Genomic DNA, 22,679 nt, shown 5'->3' with positions numbered 1-22,679 from the left:
TGTTTGTCAAATATCCTAATGAATCAGACAACAAAGGATGTTATAGTAGCTTTACTACTGTATAGAGTGAAGTATTATTCTAATTCCACTATACTGTATGTTAAGATAGGTTAAACATTTTTGGAGTTCTGGTATAGTAGACATTCTATTGTATTAAGTATTTAAGCAGAATCTGTTTCACTGCTATTTTGGTCTAGAAGAGGCTAACATTATCTAACCACTAATTATTCTAGTAAAGCACTTAAGGAGTTAATGGACATTAACAGAGGACTGTGAAACCCTCTGTATTTTTTTTCTTTGCTAACTCTTCAGAGTATAATTAAGTGATATAAACAGCTGTTTTAGCTTTATGTTTAGGCTCTGGTGTGTAGCAGAATCTAAAAATGCCCTAGGCAAATCCTTTGTGATCTAACAACTCTTTCTCTGGGCAAAGGAGCATAAGCTAACAGCCTAACATTACACTACAGTCTTTCATGAGAGAGTCAAGTTTAACTCCATTTTGTGAATAGCACAATGTATACATACTGCTGTATATACACTAGGTAAAGCACTGAATGCACAATTTTGTTTCATTTAAATTAATTTGAACACAATCTTCACAAACAGCATTTAAATATATACAGTAACTGATTAATACTGCTGTTCAATTTACCATGGGAGAAAGCTTTTTTCTCTAAAATCTGACTTACAGAGACTAGCGTTTAATCAGGGTGCCATTTGCTGCAGTACTAGATGTGTGATTCACCCCTGAAAGATCAGTAGTTTTTGTGTTTTGTGCATTTTGCCCATCAACACATTTACAGTACTATTACATAACATCCCAGATGGTAATATGGATAAACTGAAGTGCAATTCTACAAAAGTTTTGTGCTGACAGGAGGGCATGTCTTCTTTCAGTGTCAACCTCGAGGTCGAGGCAAAGTATATTCACATCAGAAGTGAGACCTGTAAAAGACTCGGTCTTTTCAAATTTATACTGAGATGATTCTACAACTGTATAAGGAAAAAAGATATTTCCCTGTAGGCACACATGCCATGGTAAGCTGCCATATTCTCTGTTCTTGTAAAAATGTTGCTTCTGAGAAATCAACAAAAACAACATCCGTCTTTCTTTTTGAGTCGCTACACTGCTTTTAAAGTGGGTTTTCATTCCCTTTGACTAGTGTCATTAGGTCTTTAGTCACTACATCAAATGTAGTTGAAATTGTTTTGTTTTCAGTTTGCAGAAAAATTTGCAGAGTTTAAAGAAGCTGCTCGGTTAGCAAAGGAGAAATCTCAAGAAAAAATGGAGCTGACCAGCACTCCTTCCCAGGTAGGTTCATGAGCCTCAAAAACACCTCTCATGGCCACAGGGGTACAGTATGTTTGTAATCCCAAATTGTTTTTTTTAATTGATATGGATGGGTTTCTTCTCCAAATTTCTACAATTTGTGAAAGAACTGTACTTTTTGAGGTTCACAGATGCAAGTTTAGCAGCACAGAATGCGGATGTGGAGAAAAAAGTGTTAAAAACAGACTAGAACATTTTGCAATGCTGTGCATAAAAAAAACATTTTATGACTTACAGTATAAAGTGACAATTAATTGAAAAACAGACTACGTGTACAGACTACATAATTACGCTTTTAGAATTTGTTTATAATTATAATATGACAATTACTGCATAATGAGAGAAAGTTGGAAAGGATTTTGAAAAAAAATTATCTGTCCATGTGCATTTAAAAAAATTCAGAAAATCTTCAGTGGCATTTGTGTTGTAAAATAATTTCAGGATTTTGTTTTGGCAAGAGAACTACAATGTAATACTACTGACAAAATCTAGTTGTATTAAATCGATTCTCTTGTTTCTTCAGTGTAAGGTAAACAGTACTGTGAGCCTAATTCCCTTTTGTTGATAAGGAATCAGAGATCACAAACAAAACATTTATAGCTACTTTAATAGCCATATCACAAGCAAATGCAAACAAATTTAAAATAAATGTGGAAAATGCATCCCAAACTGTTTTAGACAAAATCTGTTCAAAATGCATCTAGCAGTAAATCTGCCATTAACAGATGACTTAACTTTTTTTCAATGAAATTACAAAGGCAGTTTTATGGTTTTAATCATACATCTGTTGATAATGAACAAATCTTGTTAATCTCCCCTCTTCAAAACATAAGCTGGTTACAGCTGTACTGCAGCATCTGTGCTTTTTTGTAGCATTTCACAGAGTGTATGGATGTAAAGGTTGTCTACCAAAATGGAATTATTAGGAGAATAAAAACCATACTTTGCATTATTACAGTATTTGCTTTAAATTAATTCAAGTGAAGTTCTGTATATTTTTTATTCAATATAATTTCTATATTCAACGCATACTGTATATGCTGCGTTTTTGTGGAATCTGGGTTTAAACAGAATACTGGCCTGTATGCATTACACACCAAAAAGATATGGATTTAATGTACAGGTAATATATGTTATTCTCATGTTTTCACCATTCAAATGAATGGACCTAACAAGACTGAATGCTCTTCCTCCTTATATATGGTTACCGTACAACTGTGGAGTGCTTGAGAATTTTTCAAAGGTCATTACATTTTTGCCAGTTGCGGTCTCAAACAGCCATGTTTCATGTGTGGTTGACAGGAGTCAGCGGCCGGCGATATCCAGTCACCCCTGACTCCAGAAAGCATAAACGGTACAGACGATGAGCGGGCCACTCCCGATGTGACCCAGAACTCAGAACCAAGGGCAGAACCCACACAGAACGCACTGCCATTCACACACAGGTAACTTACTCCGAGACACTTCATCAATCTGATGAGCTGTGAGCTGCTGTCATAGGGAGAAGGAGTACAAGTTTGTTCTGCAGTCATTTGATCCCTTCACTGACATCTAAAGGAACAGGCAATTTATTGTTATGCTGCTTTTCTTGATTAGAAGTGACTTTGGTGTTCTTTAAGATCTGTGAATTGGCTTCATTACTCTGCTCTCCTCCCCACTGATAGCTGATGTGTGGTGAGCGTTCTGGCGCACTATGGCTGCCGTCGCATCATCCAGGTGGATGCTGCACATTGGTGGTGGTGGAGGGGAGTCCCCATTATCTGTAAAGCGCTTTGAGTGGAGTGTCCAGAAAAGCACTATATAAGTGTAAGATATTATTATCATTGTTATTATTATTATTAATAATAATAATTATTATTATTATATTTAGACAAGAGTGAAATAGTTCATTTGCTGGACTAGATTTTGTGGTCTTGTGCAACAGATTATTTGTTGGCAAGAAATAACATTTGTGAAAGCACCATTTTCAATATCATTCCATGCCTTAGTTTCTCCAGTACAATAGGGTGGAGTTTTGTATCTTCTTTTTGAAAAAGAAAGGAATTTCAATGGAAGTTTCTAACCATTACTGTGATCTGGGTGTTTTTTACATTTCCCTTGACTCTCCTACATAACCAGTTCCTCCACCATTATCTTTTCTTCCATGGCGGGGTTTGCTATTACAGGACCACACTACCATTTGTAATTTAAGCTGATCCTTTTTTAACTCTCTCTTGTTTAATTATTGAATTGCTACTGTGTTCTATTTCATAACAAACCTACTTTGGAATCACCAATAATCAGTCATGCTAATGACTAATGAGCTAATGAGGACTTTTGAGCACACTTGCTCAACACTGCCTCCCGTCTGCGTTACTGCTTTATATTCACATAATCTTTATACCGTTTCAGTCTTCATTTTGTTTGCGCTATGTTTGTTACTCTTCCAGTTTATGATAGTCCTTTTATCATTTTATTGGTTTACTGTTTATCCCACTATACCTGCGCCACTGTTCCTGATACTTACTGTACACTTAATGTAGATTTTCTGTTTGGTAAATAGCTCTTAATACCGTTGTTTGCTATGCAAATAAACAACAAACAATAGTATCTAGAAAAGATCTACATACATCAGCATTTCTACATTTTAAAAATAGCCTATGGAAAGCAAGGGTACTTGTGTGGTTGGAAGGTCATATAGTCACTAAAAACTGAAAGTGCTTCAAAGCCATTCTAAAAGCCAATTGCCACTACACTATAAGCTTCATGAGTGATAATTTATTCTGAAACATTCTAAAACCTCCTAAAAGCACAAAGCCATTCATTTTTACTATACATATATGAAATCAGAATCTTGAAGGATACAGTATACTGTAAATCAGCATTTACTAAATTCATTTGACTTTTTTGAGTTTTAGTTTGGTACAGTGAATAAAGCTCCAGAATGGCTTTGTGCTAAATATTTCATATCTCTTGTGACTGCACCATTAAAAAGCACTTCGAAACCAGTCATCCACAAAATGTTGTAGTTAGTCAGTTATTACATTTATTTACTTATGCATGGTGGCTGAAAGAAGGAGCTTTTCATTTTCTTCAGAGCTACTCTCAGGATGTATTGTATTTTACATGCACGAACACCATGTCACACAAAAGCTCACTCAGTTGTTTAGCCGGAGTTTCTCTTGGAGCCGGAGTTTCGTTGTTAATGAAACCTCCATCATTTCACTTTAAGGCTTACTTTCAGTCTGAAATATCACTGGTAATACATGTATTTGTGGGCGTCACTTGTCTTTTTTTTCCCATCTTGATTCAGTTTAAAGTACTCTCTCTTCTGACTTGTTTTACTCTTCTGACTTTTTTAGTCTAGGAGAGGATTTTAAAGTGGAATAATGAAAGTGTATAGATCCATCTCCTTTTATATCACAGTACTTGACACCGGCAGATTTCACGTCTGTTAAAATTCAGGTCACATGGATAGAATTTCAGTGCATTTACAAAATGTATCCACTTAGAAACCTGGCTAGGGAAAGCAAGTTTATTCTGCTTTATTTGTTGATCATGTGGTGCTTAACAGTGGTGCTCTTCTCAGTTGAAACCCCCAACTGTTTACTGAAACGTTTTGAAATATATTGAAATATATTTTTTTCTGTTAGTTGAGTATAACATAAACGTGTTTATTACCTTTTGTCTTTGCTTAGCGTAAAACCAATTCACAAAGAGGATGAATTGTCTTGCAGGCTTTGGGGGAAAGGGTTTTAGTACTGTCAGTATGCTGCTTTGTGTTCAGAGAGTGAAGAAATACTTCCCAGAATTTTATGTGAAGGTGAATTTGTGACAAGAGAATTTATATTGAAATCTAGACATGAGTCCCATATTGAGTCTTTTTATACCTACTTCTCTTTGAATTACTTCTTTTTTGTCCAAACAAAACAGTAATACAAGGAGTTGTGAAAGCATTTTGCATGCCATCTTGTGAGCAAATCACTCTGCTCCAGAGAAAGTCATGAGATAGGTGCATGCTTTAATTGTTGCATTAAGACACACCAAAGATGGACTATGATGTGTTTTTTATAGTTCAGCACATATGGTAACAGGTTATGAAACATATGAAAGGGCTGGGGATTCACGTTAGTGAATTTTTAATTGTATACAAGATAATGGTTAGTAAATGTGTTTCCTGTTTTAAAGATTTTAAATTCGATCTTTTATTTTTTCTTTACAGACAACTGTTTAAAACGTGTCGAGTCTACTCCTTTTAAAAACAAAGAATGGAGATGTCACCCTTTGAGATTTCAGGATTCTAGACAGATATTTATTTTCTTGGTCTACTGTATGCTTGTTTATGGATTTATACGTTTTTACCTTTTGCCCCTTGATAAACGTCCTGACTGCAGCTTGGAGACATTCTTATATTATCTGATTTTTTTTATTCTGGTTGATGTTCAATTCATAAGAAACAATAGTGTTAACCAAGGTACTATGGATACCTCTCCTTTCAAGGAGAAGATCTGCACTGAAGTCTTGTCAGTTACTTCCGAATATAATTTTTTTAATAGGAAAACTTGAGCATTACGTTTATTTCATTGTTTTGTTTTTTTCCGAACTGCACTGCTCCATGCCTTTTTTTCTAGTTTTCCTACAAGTTCGAGAAATGTATTTTACTGTTTCCTATAATGTTTCTATCTTGACATATTTGTGAAGTTTAAGTCTTTTTAAATCTTTATAGATGAAGAGATCCAGAATGGCCTAATGTAGTTTATTGATTCTTGTTGCCTGATTAATATATTGTGGATTTATTGTCTATAGTGAAAAGGTTTTTTGTTCTTATTCAGTCTACCATCAAAATGGTATTTTTCTCAAGTTAAGCATTAGGAGAAATTTTATATTTATAATGAAAAGGTTAAGTCACTTTGAGAAGATGTTGTAAGCAATATTACCTTTGGATCTGTTATATATATATTGGTTGTATGTGTGTTTATTAAATATTCTACACCATGAGCATTTCACAAAACCACTTTAATTGTTCATTTTTTTTCACCATGGTATTCAATGCCTTACAAAAAATTTACATAGGAAAAAAAAGGATGAATATTACCATATAATTAATGATGCTTGTAACCAGTAATGGTTATTCAATGATGTACTGTATGACTGTCAAACTGTTGTGAAAATGATACATACAGTAGTGCATTACAGCGCTTGGTTGGTGATAGCTTACACACAAAACATTACTAGTTCATATTTTTTGGTTAAAATTGTCCAATACTGTAGTTGACTAAGTCTGAGGCTTAGAGTGAGGAGTGTGTCAGAATGCAAGCTGCAAAGGAACAAGCAGACGTTTATTCTACGCTCAAAATTAGAAAGGAGAAAAAAACAGTTTTTTATCAGTAAAGCCCTTAAAGGCTTTAAAAAGCCTGTTTTTTTCCTTCTACATTGATTCATTCTGTTTCTGTGTCTGTGGTTGATACAAGTACTGTAGGATGATTTACTCAAGATCTGCATAATAACATTTTTTAGTGTGTTTAAAATTAGATTTATTAATATTTTTATTTAATAAAGTAGTAAAATGAATTTTAAAAATGCAATTTAAAAAGCAAATGAATATACAAGAATAAATCACTTAAAAACCATACTGTACATAAAACATCACAATTAGGTTTTACATTACAATTCAACTATATTCTAACCAAAATTATATTTTGAAGGAACAAAATTATCTGGTATAGGCCACTAGAATTTAAAATGCCTCCCTTTTGTTGAGAAGTTTAGTTTCCACAATTTCATTTTTATAACACAACATTATGTTTCACTGGTAGTTCTTTAAAATCTTCCTAATCTTCAATATAAAACTGTGGAGCGTGCTTGTCTGATATAGTAGCTCAGCTGCCTCTGTTCTTATACAGTATGGTGGATGTGAATGGTATTAGTGTTTTACAGCCAATTAGTTTTATTAGTCTTACTGTGTGACAAATGCCCCTCTTCCATCAAATAAGAGAAATTGTATCCTTCTGGGTCTAAGAAAATTACAACATTAGGTTTTATGGTATAAAAATATGTATTTGAATAAATCCATCCATTTTCTGATGGCTTCATCCAATTGACAAGTTACAAGGGAACTGGAACCTATCCCAACAAGCAACAAGCAGAAAGCAGGGTACATCCTGGATGAGAAGTCAGTCCATTGCAGGGCAGACAGACACAAACGCACACACTCACACTAAGGCAAATTTTCCCTGAATCCAATAGAAATGATAATACTGTATATCCCTGAAGAGAAAACCGGAGCACCTGGAAGAAACCCATGTAAAAATGGGAGAACAAAATCTCTGCAGATAGCATCCCAAGTCTGGAATTCAACCCAGGGCCTCAGCACTACAAGAAAGCAATGCTTACCACTGTGCCACCATTCCACCCTAATTACTGTATATCTTTCATCATAAAAATACATTGTACTATTTTGGCCAACCCACTAAGATACACAAATTTACCCACAAGGAAACAAAGTAATAATGAATTTATCGGTAAGCAGGATACGAATTGCTTCTGGTTGTAAAGAACATCATGTGTGTGCTGGATTTGTTTCCTTTTTAAATATTTAAAATGTTCCATTTCTTTGTGAGAAAGAAAACAGGCAACTTTATACTGTCAAATTCCATAGAATTGTGAAATAAAAGTTAAAAGTGAGTTCCTAGTCGTGCTTTGTGTTGCATAGTTTTATTCCTCTCCTTATGTTCTGCAAAGTGAATTATTGGTTTTTGAGCCATTTAAACTCACTTCCCATTTAATTCGCAGATGTTGTGTTGCAGAGCTTGATTATCTGTTTCTCTTTCAAAGCAGAGACTTGCAGGTCTTTTGGTTTCTGATAAAAAAATAAAAAACAATCATCCTGGGGATATTACAGTGTATCGCTCTTTAATGTAATTTATGTATTTAACTGCACAGTTATCACAAATCATAATCAACGTCCACTTCCTATTTTATCACAGTTATTTAGCAATGTGTGATCAGTATAAATCTAAAATAAAAAATCAACACTAAAACTTAAAGCGTTCAAAATGCTCTAACTAGACTCTAATGATAAATTAAATAAAGATAACAAAGAAATGAGCACCTGTTCTACCAGTCTTTGTACAGGTAAATACAGGGCCACTTGTGGTAGGTGAGATAGCTTTGGCAGGCCTCCGTCATGGGTTCAGATGCTCCACAACCTTCGCTTATTCAGTCTGAGAGGAATCTGTTAAATTCCGGGATCAGTGGCCTAGCCTTCTCTCCTAGTTGCTCATGTGTGAGTTTTGCCTGCCAGACACTCTGATTCAGGGCACCTTACGATGTAGAAAATGTACTGTATATCAATTAGGAGTATTAAGAAAAACTGTGCAGGTGCAGTAAGGTAAAAATCACTGATTCGTCATAACAATATAGCTAGTCTAAACTGGAAAAGCTTGCACAACATTTGTTAATTGTGTATAATACTATACTGTATACACTATTCCCCAGTACGAATGCTGTTTAAGTATCTGAGTGATGATACCAATGAGAAAAAAGCAGAATTTGATCAGTTTTACAGGACTTCGCAGACTGTTCCAAAGATATGGTTGTGGGCTATGGTAAAATAAGTTTGTAATATCTTAAATACGTTGTTCTAAAGTGCTTAACTAAGGTCTTGCAAAGTACTGTACTTAACTAATAGTTTTAGAGATAGTAGTTTTAGATACTGTATAGTTCTCTTGGACTTCCCTTGCCTCTTGCAGAAGAAAACTCTCTTTTCTTCTCCTTATATACAGTCTATTCTATTATACTGTATTTATTAAATTATCACTCACGCATTTCAAAGTCATATGCCATCCATGTGCTGCCAGCCGCCATATCACTCTGCAACTCACAACCGGCAGCCCACTGAAGCTAAGCAGGTGTGAGCCTGGTCAGTACCTGGATGGGAGACCTCCTGGGAAAAACTTTTGGTTGCTGCTGGAAGAGGTGTTAGTGGGGCCAGCAGGGGGAGCTCACCCTGCAGTCCATGTGGGTCCTAATGCCCCAGTATAGTGATGGGGACATTATACTGTAAACAGGTGCTGTCCTTCGGATGAGATGTAAAACTGAGATCCTGACTCTCTGTGGTCATTAAAAATCCCAGGGTGTTTCTCGAAAAGAGTAGGGGTGTAACCCCGGCGTCCTGGCCAAATTTCCTAATAATATCCTAATAATCCCCATCTATGAATTGGCTTCATTACTCTGCTCTCCTCACCACTGATAGCTGATGTGTGGTGAGCGTTCTGGCACACTATGGCTGTCGTCGCATCATCCAGGTGGATGCTGCACATTGGTGGTGGTGGAGGGGAGTCCCCATTACCTGTAGAGCGCTTTGAGTGGAGTGTCCAGAAAAGCGCTATATAAGTGTAAGCAATTATTATAATTATTATTATTATTACTTCCAATGTATTTCTGGGACATTTCCTGATCTGTTCTCATTTGCCCTCATCAAAATCTATGATTAGGAGTTCCTGGGCCATCTCATTCAAGGATGGGAAAATTTTGAGTAAACTGTCAATGGCTCAAGTATAGAAAACAGACTGCTATCAATGTTCCTTATAATTGGAGCTGCAGCTGTTGACTTCTGGAATGATGTCCTGTGGTAAAATATATTCAAAGAAGGCACAAAACCCTTCATTCCATACCCACAACGGTCATGGTTCTTTGGAATTAAATTATGATTACCTTGAAAGTCAGGTTCGTGATCACATTTTTCCCATAATTTGAATATTGTGGATTCATCCTTACCTATTGGTTGACGTTGTTTGTCTACAAATTAGTGTATCATTCGGATTTCATTTCTTTCATTGGGCCTATGGAAGTTTGAAAGTATTTATTTTGACATGCAGTATTTCTGCACTTTGTCCCAAGCAGTTCTCAGAATTCCCAGTTAAAGTTTCCAGTTTTTCTTCTTAACGGAGGGCAATAATTCCAAGATGTTTCCAAGCAAACATTTGTTGACCATACCCAAAAACATATTCAGGAGTTTGTTCAGGAGGGATTCCCGAGATTAGAAGAGGCAAAAAAACCCTCTAGAATGATTTCAGTGATAGCTACAGTAGCTCCAGTTTTCAAGTGATCTATAAACTTACCTCAGTAGAATTTTGAATAAAAACTGCACAGTTTGTTTTGAAAATGAAACTTTTATTCAGCTGTCACAAACAACAATAGAAAAGAACATTCTGTAGGAATTTACTGTATATTTCTAAGTTTCTCTTGGTTCTGGCAGTAAAGACCGGCAGCTTTTTTTCATTCATATTTCTAAAACCAAAGTTTTAAAAATATGAATATCATCATCTGTCTTTACTTTCAGGGCAATGAATGTTGAGAAATCATTTCCATAAAAAAATCATTTCATTCAGACTTTAATGATTAAAACATAAACAAATATAAACCAAAAACCTTTCAGTTAAGGACAGTGTCTGAGATATGTCATTGAATGCTAGTTTTGTAGGAGCTGCCAAAATGCTAAAGCTACAAAGAGTAATTAGAAATAGACTCAAAATAAGTTAAATTCAACTAACATTGTACAGTTTTCAATTTGTTGCAAACAGCTTGATAAATCCAAAATGATGTTCTCAGCTCCAGCAGAGCTGAAAGTCATTGTTACCAAATGTTCCGGATAAAGGGCTTTATTTGACCTTAGGAAGTTATTTCAAAATGCAGATCATGCAGCTGAAAAGCTAGGCAGGGCATCATAGTTAGAATAATGTATGAATACACAGTAATATTTGCAAGTAGGCTAGAGCTCAACTTGAACAGTTTGTTACAGATGATAACATTTAATAACAGATATTTAACTGTCCCTGCTCCCTTTGTAGTATTGTGAATCAAAATGTTAAGTAAGTGAACAGCAGCACTTTATTAAGTAGTGTAGAAAAGTTTAGTACTTTGGATGTGCTGATATATATTGCCTAAAAATGGATACTTAATGCACATATGTGCAGAAGATTATAACCTTAGTTAAGTGAAAACAAGAAATCATATTACATTACTGCAGAAATGGATCTTTAACATACTAACATATGAAAATAATAACAAAAGTCTTCAGAATTCACTTACCAGAAATAGACTTCACTCCTTGCTCAAGATGCTGTTTCAAGGTTTCCTCCGCAGTAACGACTTTGAACAAAATCCTGAAAAATATCAAGTGAAAATAAAATAAAACATTTACTAACCAGTCACACCAGATAAAATGCTAAAGCACTTCAGTATTTAAGCAGACCGTAGGAATAAGAATATGGTTTTAAAAAGTACTGTAAGTTTACTTAATTAAGATTGGGCATGTTGTGTGTCTGTCCTGTATTAGTTCTCTCAGTTGCTGTGCTTTTTAAATCCCAGCATTTGCCTGTCATAGCTGCATCATTTCGGAGTCTCTGTGGGTGAGTGTGTGGGAAGGGGGTTGTCATCGACATTTGCGTCACCGAGCGGGGGCACTAAGGGGGTGGCAACGTTGTGTAAGTGTTCAATGTGCTGTAGGAGTCAGCAGAACAAATGGTAATTTCTCTGCTGTAGGTGGTTTGCAGCGTGATGGATATGTCATACAGGCTCACATAGGACTTGGGCTGCACACTGAAGGAGACTGCCGAAGAAAATTAAAGGTGTTTTTTTCCCCTCAGGAGTTGGGGGAGAGAAAGTGGGTAGCGTGGGGGGGGAAATCCTATAACTCTTTAAAGGCTGGACACTTCTTTGAGTCTTCGGCTTATAGTACTTTGAAGTCAACCCTCACAGAAAATTCAAAACATTAGAATACCAATTTCTTTAAATCATGTTTCCCCGATGAAGGCCATGGTCCTTTAGGACATTCAAAACTATTGTATATCATTACGGTGTGAGTTATTTCATTTTCATCTTAAAGCTACAAAACTGCTTCAGAATGGCATTAGGGTGTTATCAGCCACAGGTTTCTAAATGAACGATTTAGATTCCAAATTTACAGTATGCATCAGTTACAGTATGTGTCATAAACGTAAGTCAGTTTATGGGTTGTCCTAGGGATAGAATTGTTCAGAATTTAAGACCACATGGACAGTCTGCTAGGTTCCTGAGCTTGAGAACTGGACAATGCAATCCCTGTATTAGGGTGGGATTTTTTATATAGTAGGTACTATAAGTCAGTATGGTAGTTCCACTGTGTCTTCTGGTTTTTGCTCCACGAGGCTCATTGATTTCATTTTTATATTTTTGGGGCTTACTTGTAAATTTGCTTTAAGTTCTTGTGAGTTTGTTTCTTGTGAGTCACAGTGTTTCCCACCTGTGACTGTTCTTCAAAATTTGATCAAGTTGAGAAGAGGCCGTGTAAAGTTCTGTGCTGAAGTTGTTAGAAACTGTAACCTTGAAGGAGGTATCCAGGACTGACTGAAGAAACAAGTTAAATAAAAGTCTAAATAAGGAAGCAGGTTAAATTGTCAGTTAGCACTACAGATTTAGAGGACCTACTGATATAGGTACAGTAAATGACATGGTAGGGCCTCACAAACTGTGAAGATGTTTCTTAGCTGATACTTCTTAGCTAATTTGTATTTCATATGTGTGCAGTGGGCATATCATCTCTTTCTGCATTCACAGTAAATGGCTGTTGTTTTAATTAACTATTCCAGAAAACATTGTTTACAAAAAGATTTTTCATAGATAGCTAGGGGCAGTCACTAGGAAGTTCTGTTGCTTTCGTTGGTGAGACATCACCTCTTTCCACTTCCACTTCCACTTCTGGACAATGGTTATTTGAAGTTATATTTTGCTGGGTTAATGGTTATTCAATGTTGATAATAATCTACACAGAGACAAGAAAAAATAACTTGTACAAGAGAAAGATCATTGTTAACAATACTCTCAAAAGGACAATATACAGTAAAGTACATCTTTCTGCTACAGTATCATTAAGCATCTCCATTACCAGACAGAAAAAATGTGTTCAGGTTAGAATATATCATCATTAATGGTGTTTTTAAACACAAGACAGGGAGGTCTTATTTCTAATATTGGCCACTTTCACTCTCTTATGCCTAAATATCTCTAATGCTAAGCTATCCTTTTGTGCTCCACCTCTTCTTCACCCTTGTAGCGGCTCCCAGGCTCATTCCTTGTGAAGAGAAGGGGCCTGTTTATATTTCAGACTTGCATTGTTTTCTCGCATTTTGTCTCTACATCGGATCAATTAGGATTTGACCATACTACTGAATTTACTTTTTGCATTCAAAAACCAGCTCACAGCAAAACCCAAAGAAAATTTTCAGTACAAATTTCTATCTAGAAATACATTACTTATTCAAGCATTCAAAATTATTTTGCACTCTTCTTTAGCTAAAGTACTGTACCTACTATTAAATATTTCCACTGTAAGTTCTTGTTATTATGTTAGGCTTAAAGAACGCTTTGCTTCAATTTTGTTATTGGTATTGAGAGAAACGTCCCAACTGTGGTATTATGAAATGTGGAAAGCCATTTCCTTTTTTTAATTTTTACCTATTCAGTCTGGAATCCAGAAAAACACTGTTCTGTACTATTCTGTGAATGCAGTCAGCCTGAATTGGTGCAGTAATAGACCTGATACTGAAGACAAATTTAATCACTTACTCACTTATTTTACAATTACTAGGTTCTATTAAAACTCTTGATTTTAGCTAAGGTTTTATAAGTATTTTTTTCAGGGCTGTTGAGGAAATTTATAAATCAAGAGACTAAAACTCTAGTTAACTGATGTAGCTCTGATATTATGAAAAGTCACTGAAGTCTTTCAACAGACTGTATTGTCTCTATGCCAAGATAGTGTCAGGCAGTGATAAAAGCCAAAGAAGGCATTTTAACAACCGAGAGCATATTTAAAAGAATTTGGATATTCACAGAACAAAATTGTAATACGGAAGCTTTGATCTTGCAGTTCAGTTTTATTTCAGCTGTAAAGCTTGTTTAGAGAGACTGAGTGGTGTGTGGTTATGCAATATTCATTCCCACCTTCTGTTTATCAAAAGATTTTTCTCTGCAAGATGCCATCTAATACAGTCCACAAAATCTCTGCTATCTAAATGCATTTTGAAGTAACTATAAGGAAGAGCATACTTTCTTTTACAGTATTTTAAATAATTGACCCTGTTAATTGATTTATATAAAAGCTGTAATGTGACATTTCTAACTCTGCTATTGCTTTTAATTGTTTATTTGTCTGCTTAGAGAGCCAAAACCCACTTCTTCATACAATATTAAGAATCACAGGTGTGGACATTCTGTGTAAAATTATGATTTTATGTTATATTATAGTTAGGAGACATGGTAGTATAACCATTCCTGTGCAAGCAGCTGGATTTTAACTCATTACATACCAGTCTAGTATATAAATATTTCAAAGGAAAAGATATACAGTAACTAATAAAGAAATTACATTTTTAATCATCTAATTCTGAAATCAAGCCTGTTTATCACACTACTTAACTTTATCCAGCAACATTCTAGTGAATTAATGTTCTACTATACAGTATGTATCAAAACTACTGAGATGTTTAAATGAGAAGTGCATTTAAAAGAGGAAGCAGTTCATTACTTAAAGAGTTGTGGGTGTATAAAACAAGCCACACGTATAAGTTGTTGAACCTCATACTTAGATGTGAAATAATTCAATGATAACCTTAAATCAATTAGCTTCTGAAAATCTGAAGAAGCTACAGTACTTGGGTTATATGGTCCTTTCTAATTAGTAAATGTTGTTTTAATTCATTTTTGTGTTCTTCCATATGGGGATTTGGGATAGATTGTTAGGGGTACAAATATGTTAAAGTGAAAATTTGCTGTGGTTAGAATGCTTTCAGTATCCAATGAATGCCTTTATATACAGTCAAGTAATTGTAAGAAAAATAATATTCGAATAATTATAACATTGGCACTAGGCAACAACATTTATACAAATAATCACTTTGGTTTTGGTTTTCTGTGTAATATTCATACATATCTCATTTCTTGCATTTCATCACTCATGAAATGATGATGGCAGACCTCCAGAGCTGTATATGTTACACAACAATTATAATTTACAGTGACTGGTAAGCTGCACATGGTTAAGTTCACATTAGACATCCTGCTTCAGATACAGATATTTTAATTAAAACCACAAATGTCTTATCTCCTTTTAAATTTTCTTTTTTAGCTGCCATTTGCTGTCATTAACCTATTGCCTTCTTTCTGTTAGTTTCATGGGGTGTCCCATTCTGTCTTTATAGGCTTGTCAAAGGAGGCGTACCAACAATTCTGACCCACATGCACCTAGCCTCACCAAACCAAGAAGGGTAAGATGTGTGAGAGACAGGACTCGGCTAACAGCACCCCCTGCATCACTTGCATGGGCCAGCCTTCAGTAAAGCCAGGTCTTCACACACAGGGGATGAGAAAGAAACGTTTGGCATAAAGCCTTGTCTAAAGAGAGTTACTTCAGAGAGTAGTACAGCTAAAAGAGAACTTGTATTGTTAGAAGTAGTACAGACTGTTACTGAAAAGATCTCTTCGTGCTATAGAAATCAGGAAGAAAGGCGATTTGCTTTGGAACAAAAATGTCATGGAAAAATAAGAATTCTCTGTCATGGAAAAAAAAGAATTCTCTGTCATTTCAGAGATGTCCTACAGAAAACTGATTCTTGGAGGAATTTTTTTTTTAATCTTTCAAGTTTATTTTCTTTTAAATGCAAATAAAATCAAGGTAGATACTCAAGGTTATGGACTAAAGTCCTGAAAAGTTTTAAAACTGCAGGCCTTGTTGAAAGGACCACAAATATTGTTGCTATTTATGCAAGATGGGATGATAAGCTAATATTTTTGCTTTATGGGACTTATTTTCCATTTCATTTTTTTCCCTTGATTATTCATTTTTCAAATGGGAAGCTTTGCAAACTTTACATAAGATACATCTAGTAAGTTGTAGATCAATCAAATTAAAGAAGAAGCCTTTGGAATAGACACTTTTTTATGGATTTATTGTTTTCTTTATTGGATTATCCATTCATGTACCCCTTTTATCCTACACAGTTGCAGGAACACCAGAGCAAGACAGGGTACACCCTGCATTGGATACCAGTCCATCACAGGGCACAAACAGACACACACTCACACCAGTGCCAGTTTTTGGACCGTTGCTCCTGCTTTTGCTTGAACCGTTGGAGTAAACCAGAGCACCTGGAGGAAACCCACATGAGCACAGGGAGAAAATACAAACTGCATGCAGACAGCACCCCAGGATTGGAACCCAGGGCCTTATCACTTCAAGGCAGCAATGCTAAGCACTGTGCCACCATACCACCTACTATAGCTCAGGATGAATACCAGTATGCCTTTGGACTGTGGTAGAAATCCAGAGACTGGAGACCATGTTTTTGTCTGACAAATGTAAGTTATGTATATTGAAAATGCAATAATATGTCAGAAACCCATAGTTACATAGAATAAATTATTGGGAATACTGTTCACATACAGTAGGTGAATATTATGAGCTGCCTACTGTATGTGACTTGTTCAATATAATTATTTTACAAAACAACTTTGAAAACCACAATTAACATTTTCCGTTCTTTGGAAGAAAGAATCAGATAATGCACTTCAAAAGGTGCAATGAAGGAATTCAGCATGCTCACTGCTGTACTGCCCTGACAACACCACTCAGAAACCTTTTCATTCATAAGCTGTTGCATTGAGTAAACAGCCCAAGATCACTGAGAAGCACCATCCTGTCGTATAATATAATGTTCTCTCCATTTTCCTCCAGGAAAATCTATATTTTCTTACTTATAAAAATACTTATTTATTTTAAATATACCCAATACACTATCAAGAGATTCCTAATGTATTTGGAAAGTAACATATCATTTTTATGCTACCCTTGGACATCACCAGGAAAATACTAGTTTCATGTCCTTCAGTTCAAAGAAAAGTCAGTGATCTTTGGTGACGTCAAATTTGTGTGCCATAAAGATTTCCTTTTCCGTATATTGGAAATCCGCTTATCATATAGGCATTTTTGAAAAGCAAGTCCTCATTTTCATTAATTGATAATGTCTATTTATAAGTCATATATTCTGCTTGGCATTGAATTCTAATCCCTTTGCTGTGTTTCCCAACCCTGGTCCTGTAGGAACACTGTGTATGCTTGTTTTCATTCCAGCTCAGCTCTAAACCTTCAGTGCTAATTGAATAATTAAAGTCATCTTCTTGCTTGTTTATAATTTTATTTAGCTTTTTTATATGGTTAGTCCTGAGTGTCACAAATTCCCTGCTTCAAGGACACTGTTTCTATCAACCTCAGCACACAGAACCTTATGCAGCCTCTCCTCAGCTGGTTTGCTGTTATTTCTGACTAAAAAGCTCTTACTAGCTAATGAACACACACAGGTGGGCATGACTCCCATGAGAAGGTCTTTCCTTCTCCACAGGTAAAACTGGTTACATAGCTGGCAACACACCTTGAATGTGGGCAGTTATGAAAGGCAGAAACTGATACTTTTAAGAGCTGAAAGCAAATTTATAAATACTCCCCGATAAGACAACTGAAATCAGCCTTCACATCCATGATGTCCATCAAGTCCAGGCCTGGGACCTCTTGCAAACCCACTATGGTTAAAATAAACAGGCTGTTGCTTTTTCTATTATAGACTAATATTATTACTCCACTCAACTCATGTTATTTTTGCCCCTCTATGAAGTGTAGCATTCCCTGAAGCTCTTTTTGAATGTTTTTGAACAGCCTCTTTTTCTCTCCTGAAAATTTGCAGGCAGCCAGACACATGAACCCCCGTCATAATTTTCAAATCATGGGCCCACTGTACTGATGTCAGAAAACATTGCGAGAGGTTCTTGCTTTCGACATACATTCCCAGTGCTACCCATTAGACTTTGAGCTGCTAGGGCTTAATATAATGCCTGGTGAAAACAAAATACATGAAAAGGAACATATCCCCCACTTCCTAAAATGAAATGAAAATCTTCCTGTCATAGATATGTTGGGGCAAGACAAAAGTTACCTCACGTGGACTCATCAGAAATGGAGTCAAGTCCTGTTTATCCTCTTTGGAGAAGTTTTTTTGTAAACCATCCTGATGATGCAGACATGCTGGATAATACAGTATACCAATTATTGTCTTGTACTGTACGTTTTCATGAGTGAAGGGAATATGAATGTGAGTTATGCTGTGGGTACAGTACACACCAAGTTTGAACTCTGTTGTACATTTTTTGGATGAGCTGGAATGAGGTGAAACCTGTAGGGCTCAGAGACCAGTAAACACATTTGTCCAGGCTCTACAAAAGGCATGGGACAGTGTGACAGACAAGGCTGCTGGTGCATATCGCAGATATACATCTTATATTGCTTCCACTGGTACAGTAGCTACACATGGTACAGATACTTCTTAGTACACCCCTTGTTGATGACAAATGTTAATCTTGTGATTTTGTTGTTTTCATTTTAATAACTATGATTTTGATGCAACTTCTGGTGCTAATTATATGAAGTTTAGTTTTGGAAGAATTGTAGGTATACATATAGATATACAGTTTTACAATGTGTAATAAACTACTTTTAAATTGGAAATAGGAGCCTACATGTATTTAACTTTTAATGGAAATTGCATTTAAATCATTAATTCTAAAACAGTAACCTGTAGTATAAGCAGAGTACAATGGAACCGGTTTTTGATATGCTAAAATGTCTAAGAACTATGGTCCTCCTTGGCTTCACAATACTATCCTGGAAATGTTTTTATTAGAGCTTAACCAACTGTCAGTCCTGTCTTATTGCTTATGTAAAATATCTGAAAATTATCTGGAGGTTTTGTTGTTTAAGAAGATTAGGGTTTTGTGGAATAGTTCTAATTTACCAAGACCAACTTCTTTCTTGTTATCATTGTTCATGTTTTGCCGAACGTTTTGTTCTGATTTATAGACTAATTGCAGATTTTTCCTCAAAAATATATACTACATCTCATAAATTGTTTCACACCTTGTATTTAATTTCTCCTCAAAATCTCTTTTGATGTATTCTCTTAATGAAACTGCCCACAGATTATTCAGCTGTTATCTCGGGATTGCCTGTTTCAGCACTGTTGGTTCAATCTCATTCTCAGCTGTCATAATGAGGAAGTTTTCATTTAATCAGAAGCAATGCTGCTGTTCTACTAAAGATTAGAGGACATTTGTTTGGAAGATAGTTTTAACTCATGCCTCAGTATCTGGACAGGCCAGCTTTGCTGTTGCATGGTGGTTTTTGACTGATTGTTTTGTGACAGCTGTATTACATAAGGACGTTTTGAGGAAAGATTTTTTTTATTTTAAAGAAAGGCAAATGTGAGACCCCATCAAGTTCTAAGTCATGTGGACATGTGGTTTAATATTTTTAATGACAGAAGAACCCAAGGACCTGGAAGGATTATTTTGTTATATACAAGAAGTGTAAACACAGCTGTCCCCTGCTTCTTGTAATTGATTTTATTCCAGTATATGAAAAGATAAATGTTTTCTATTCTCAGACCCAGTAGAGTATGCTGTTTTTTCCTTTTTTGCTGATTGCATTTTGGTGTTTTTTAAATACAATAGTACAATCTTAAACTTTTAAGGTCATTTTTGTTGTTGTTGATTGTTTTAAACAAAGGAGCAGAAATGATTTTACTCGTGTTTAGTTTTGTCATTAGCCTAATAGAGAAAAGTTAAAAGTGTATTCCAGTCTTGCAAGCTCTGCGCTCAAGGAGTTTGTGTACAGTATGTCTCTTTCATAAACCTAGACTTTGGAGAAGGCTTCATTTGAAACAATTAAACCAAACATGTTTCATGAATCTGTTTTCCTGGTTCACAGCTGTTTATAAGTTATCAAGATATAGAATGGACTGCAGACATTAAGTACTGGAATTGGGAACCCCTGGATTTAAAAATCAATTTCACGATTTAATGAAGACATGAAGTGTCTATCCATTTTCCGTGACTGTTTAGTTACCATTGCTTCCTCCTAGTACTGGGGCCCTGGGTTTAATCCAGTCTGTGTGGAGTTTGTAGGTTCACCCCATGTTCACATGGGTTTCCTCCAGGTCCTCTGGTTTCCTCCCACAGTCCAAAGACACACTCTAAGTTTCATTGGCTTCTGGGAAAAATTCGCCCTGATGTGATTGTGTACGTGGTTCTGTCAGTGTGAGCCCTGTGATGGACTGGCGTGTGTCCCAATTTGTGAGCTTTGTATGCTGGGACAGACTCTGGCTCCCCCGTGACACTGTATTGGATAAAGCAGTTGGAAAATGGATGGATGGAATTAACCTAGCCAGCATGTCTTTGCATTGAGAAAGGAACCCAGAACACCTTGTCAACCCTGAAACCTCTAAAAGTGGCCACAGGATGAACATGCTTACTCCATACATAAGGTACTCCAGGCCAAATTAAATCCAGAATGCAGTATCTGTGAGGCAGCAATATCTAACCACTCTGCCACTCACAGACCAGAGCAGCTTCTAGATGTAGGTTTTTATTTGCAATTATCTTAAAGAGAAAAAGAGAGTTTTTTTCACTGTTGTTGCCATAGGCTTCCACAACCATAAACTTGGCAAGTATTGTGTACTGTATCATGTGTGCATCATCATGCTTGTTTAGCAATCTCCACGCATCTGTAATCTTAATACCATTAAGGGTCACACAAGCCGGGAGCCTATCCCAGACTATCACTTATTGCATTTCTTGCAGAAAGTATCCTTAAATGTACAGTATAGATGACTGTATATGGGAGTTGTTGATACAGAATGTGTTTACTGTATGTAATCGACATTTAAAACAAGGAAGAAGACTGCCCAATCTCAGCTGTCCTGACAAGGTCCATGACCTCTTTATCTGTATCCCTTCACAGCAAAATGTATTTTTTAAGATATCAGAGGCATCATACAACCATTCAAAAAATCAACCAAGCTCTTTTTAATCTCTCCCTTAATTTCATGATTCCACACACCTTCCCCTTAAATTTGTATCCCCAAAGTTGTCTTTATTTCCCTTTCAGTGTACCTTATGCCCATTCTCCTCATCTCTTTTATTATTTTCCAACCCTACACCTTTCCATTTTATGTCTGCACTGTCCCCCTCCTCAGACCTGAGTAGGATGCTTGTTTTAATAGTTAATTTTTGCCTTTTGAGTGTGGAATTAACCTTTTCTTAAGATCAAGGTTACAAACAAGAATAATGTATTCATTTGGTTGTTGATAGTTAATTAATCTAAGCATCTCATCTAGCTATTTCTTGATTTCTGCTTCAGCAACCCTGTTCCATACTCCTGCAGCCCTTTGTGTAAAGAAGTTCCTCCTGGTCTCAGCTTTACCATACTTCTTCATTTCCAGCTTGCATGCATCAGCTGTAGGAGAGATGGGGATTTCACTGACTATTTTGCAAGCCTGCAGTGAAAAAAAGTGGTCAGTGTGTGGCCGGTCAGAAGGGTTGCTTGAGCAGCAGGCTGGGAATGGCCAACTCCCGTCCATTCGGTTCCAATGCTGCAATGCCACCTGTGTGAATTCCAGTCACAGGCAGTTCATGATACAGCCCGTATTTAAAATGGGATCACTAACAGTAGTCTATGGGGCTCAGTATACATGTTGATTACATACCTATGCTGGCTGAGCCACTGATGAGCTGCTGATGACTGTAGGAATTCCTCACCATTACTCAGAATACTCTGCTGTGTTGTGGCTTGCCAGGTTACTGATTTGAAGTGTTCTTTTTTTTTGTATGTGTGTTGGCTTTTGGATCTAGCTCTACGATCAGTAAGCACTGGGAGGCAGAGCTGGCAGCACTAAAGGGCAACAACGCCAAACTGACCGCCGCGCTCTTGGAATCCACAGCTAACGTCAAGCAGTGGAAACAGCAACTGGCCGCCTACCAGGAGGAGGCAGAGCGGCTGCACAAGAGGGTGAGCGCATGTGAGGAGGCTTTAAGGGCTGCGTGGAGATGGGTCTGGTGTGTGTCTGCAGGAGTATATGTGCCTGAGAGTGTACATTTGTATACAGTGACCTCCATAGGTACTGGGGCAGCAATCTGAAAGGTGTTAATTTTGCTTCACAGTCAATTTGTATCTGTGAATAATGATAATTAATATGAATGATAAGCACAATGTGATATCTATTATTCTGAGTGATTCCTTGCATGTATTTGATCAGAACAAAGACACATTTTTTTGTGTTAAACCCAGGGATCTCAAGTGATTATAAGTATTGACACACAATCACTTTAAGTTCATTTCAAAGCGTAAATGTCAGTATTTAGTTGCATGCCCCTTTGAGACAGTAACTGTTGTGACTCACTGAGCTTGCAAAATTAGAGATGCTTTGCTGCAGTCACATTGAGTTCTTCT

General features: G+C 36.3%; 1 protein-coding gene across 5 annotated transcripts in view; it reads left to right on the top strand.

Moving 5' to 3' along the window:
* The window catches only part of LOC148837715 (homer protein homolog 1-like), a 114,857-nt gene that overhangs the window by 68,324 nt on the left and 23,854 nt on the right, over window positions 1–22,679 (top strand). For 4 of the 5 annotated variants that reach the window (XR_016090784.1, XM_088909934.1, XM_088909932.1 and 1 more), the window contains exons 4-7: window positions 1,220–1,312; window positions 2,633–2,775; window positions 15,550–15,615; window positions 22,082–22,238. Coding sequence is in view for 4 of the 5 variants with exons in the window: in XM_088909934.1 (XP_088766060.1) it covers window positions 1,220–1,312; window positions 2,633–2,775; window positions 15,550–15,615; window positions 22,082–22,238 (459 nt within the window). In the remaining variant the exon portion in view is untranslated. The remainder of the gene's footprint in view (window positions 1–1,219; window positions 1,313–2,632; window positions 2,776–15,549; window positions 15,616–22,081; window positions 22,239–22,679) is intronic. The other variant, XM_088909933.1, reaches the window with a different exon arrangement.

This window comes from Atractosteus spatula, chromosome 3 (genome assembly GCF_055471065.1).
Source record: "Atractosteus spatula isolate fAtrSpa1 chromosome 3, fAtrSpa1.hap1, whole genome shotgun sequence".
Taxonomy (NCBI): Eukaryota; Metazoa; Chordata; class Actinopteri; order Semionotiformes; family Lepisosteidae; genus Atractosteus; species Atractosteus spatula.
The sequence above is the reverse complement of the archived record's forward strand: the minus strand, read 5'-3'. Positions and strand labels throughout refer to the sequence as shown.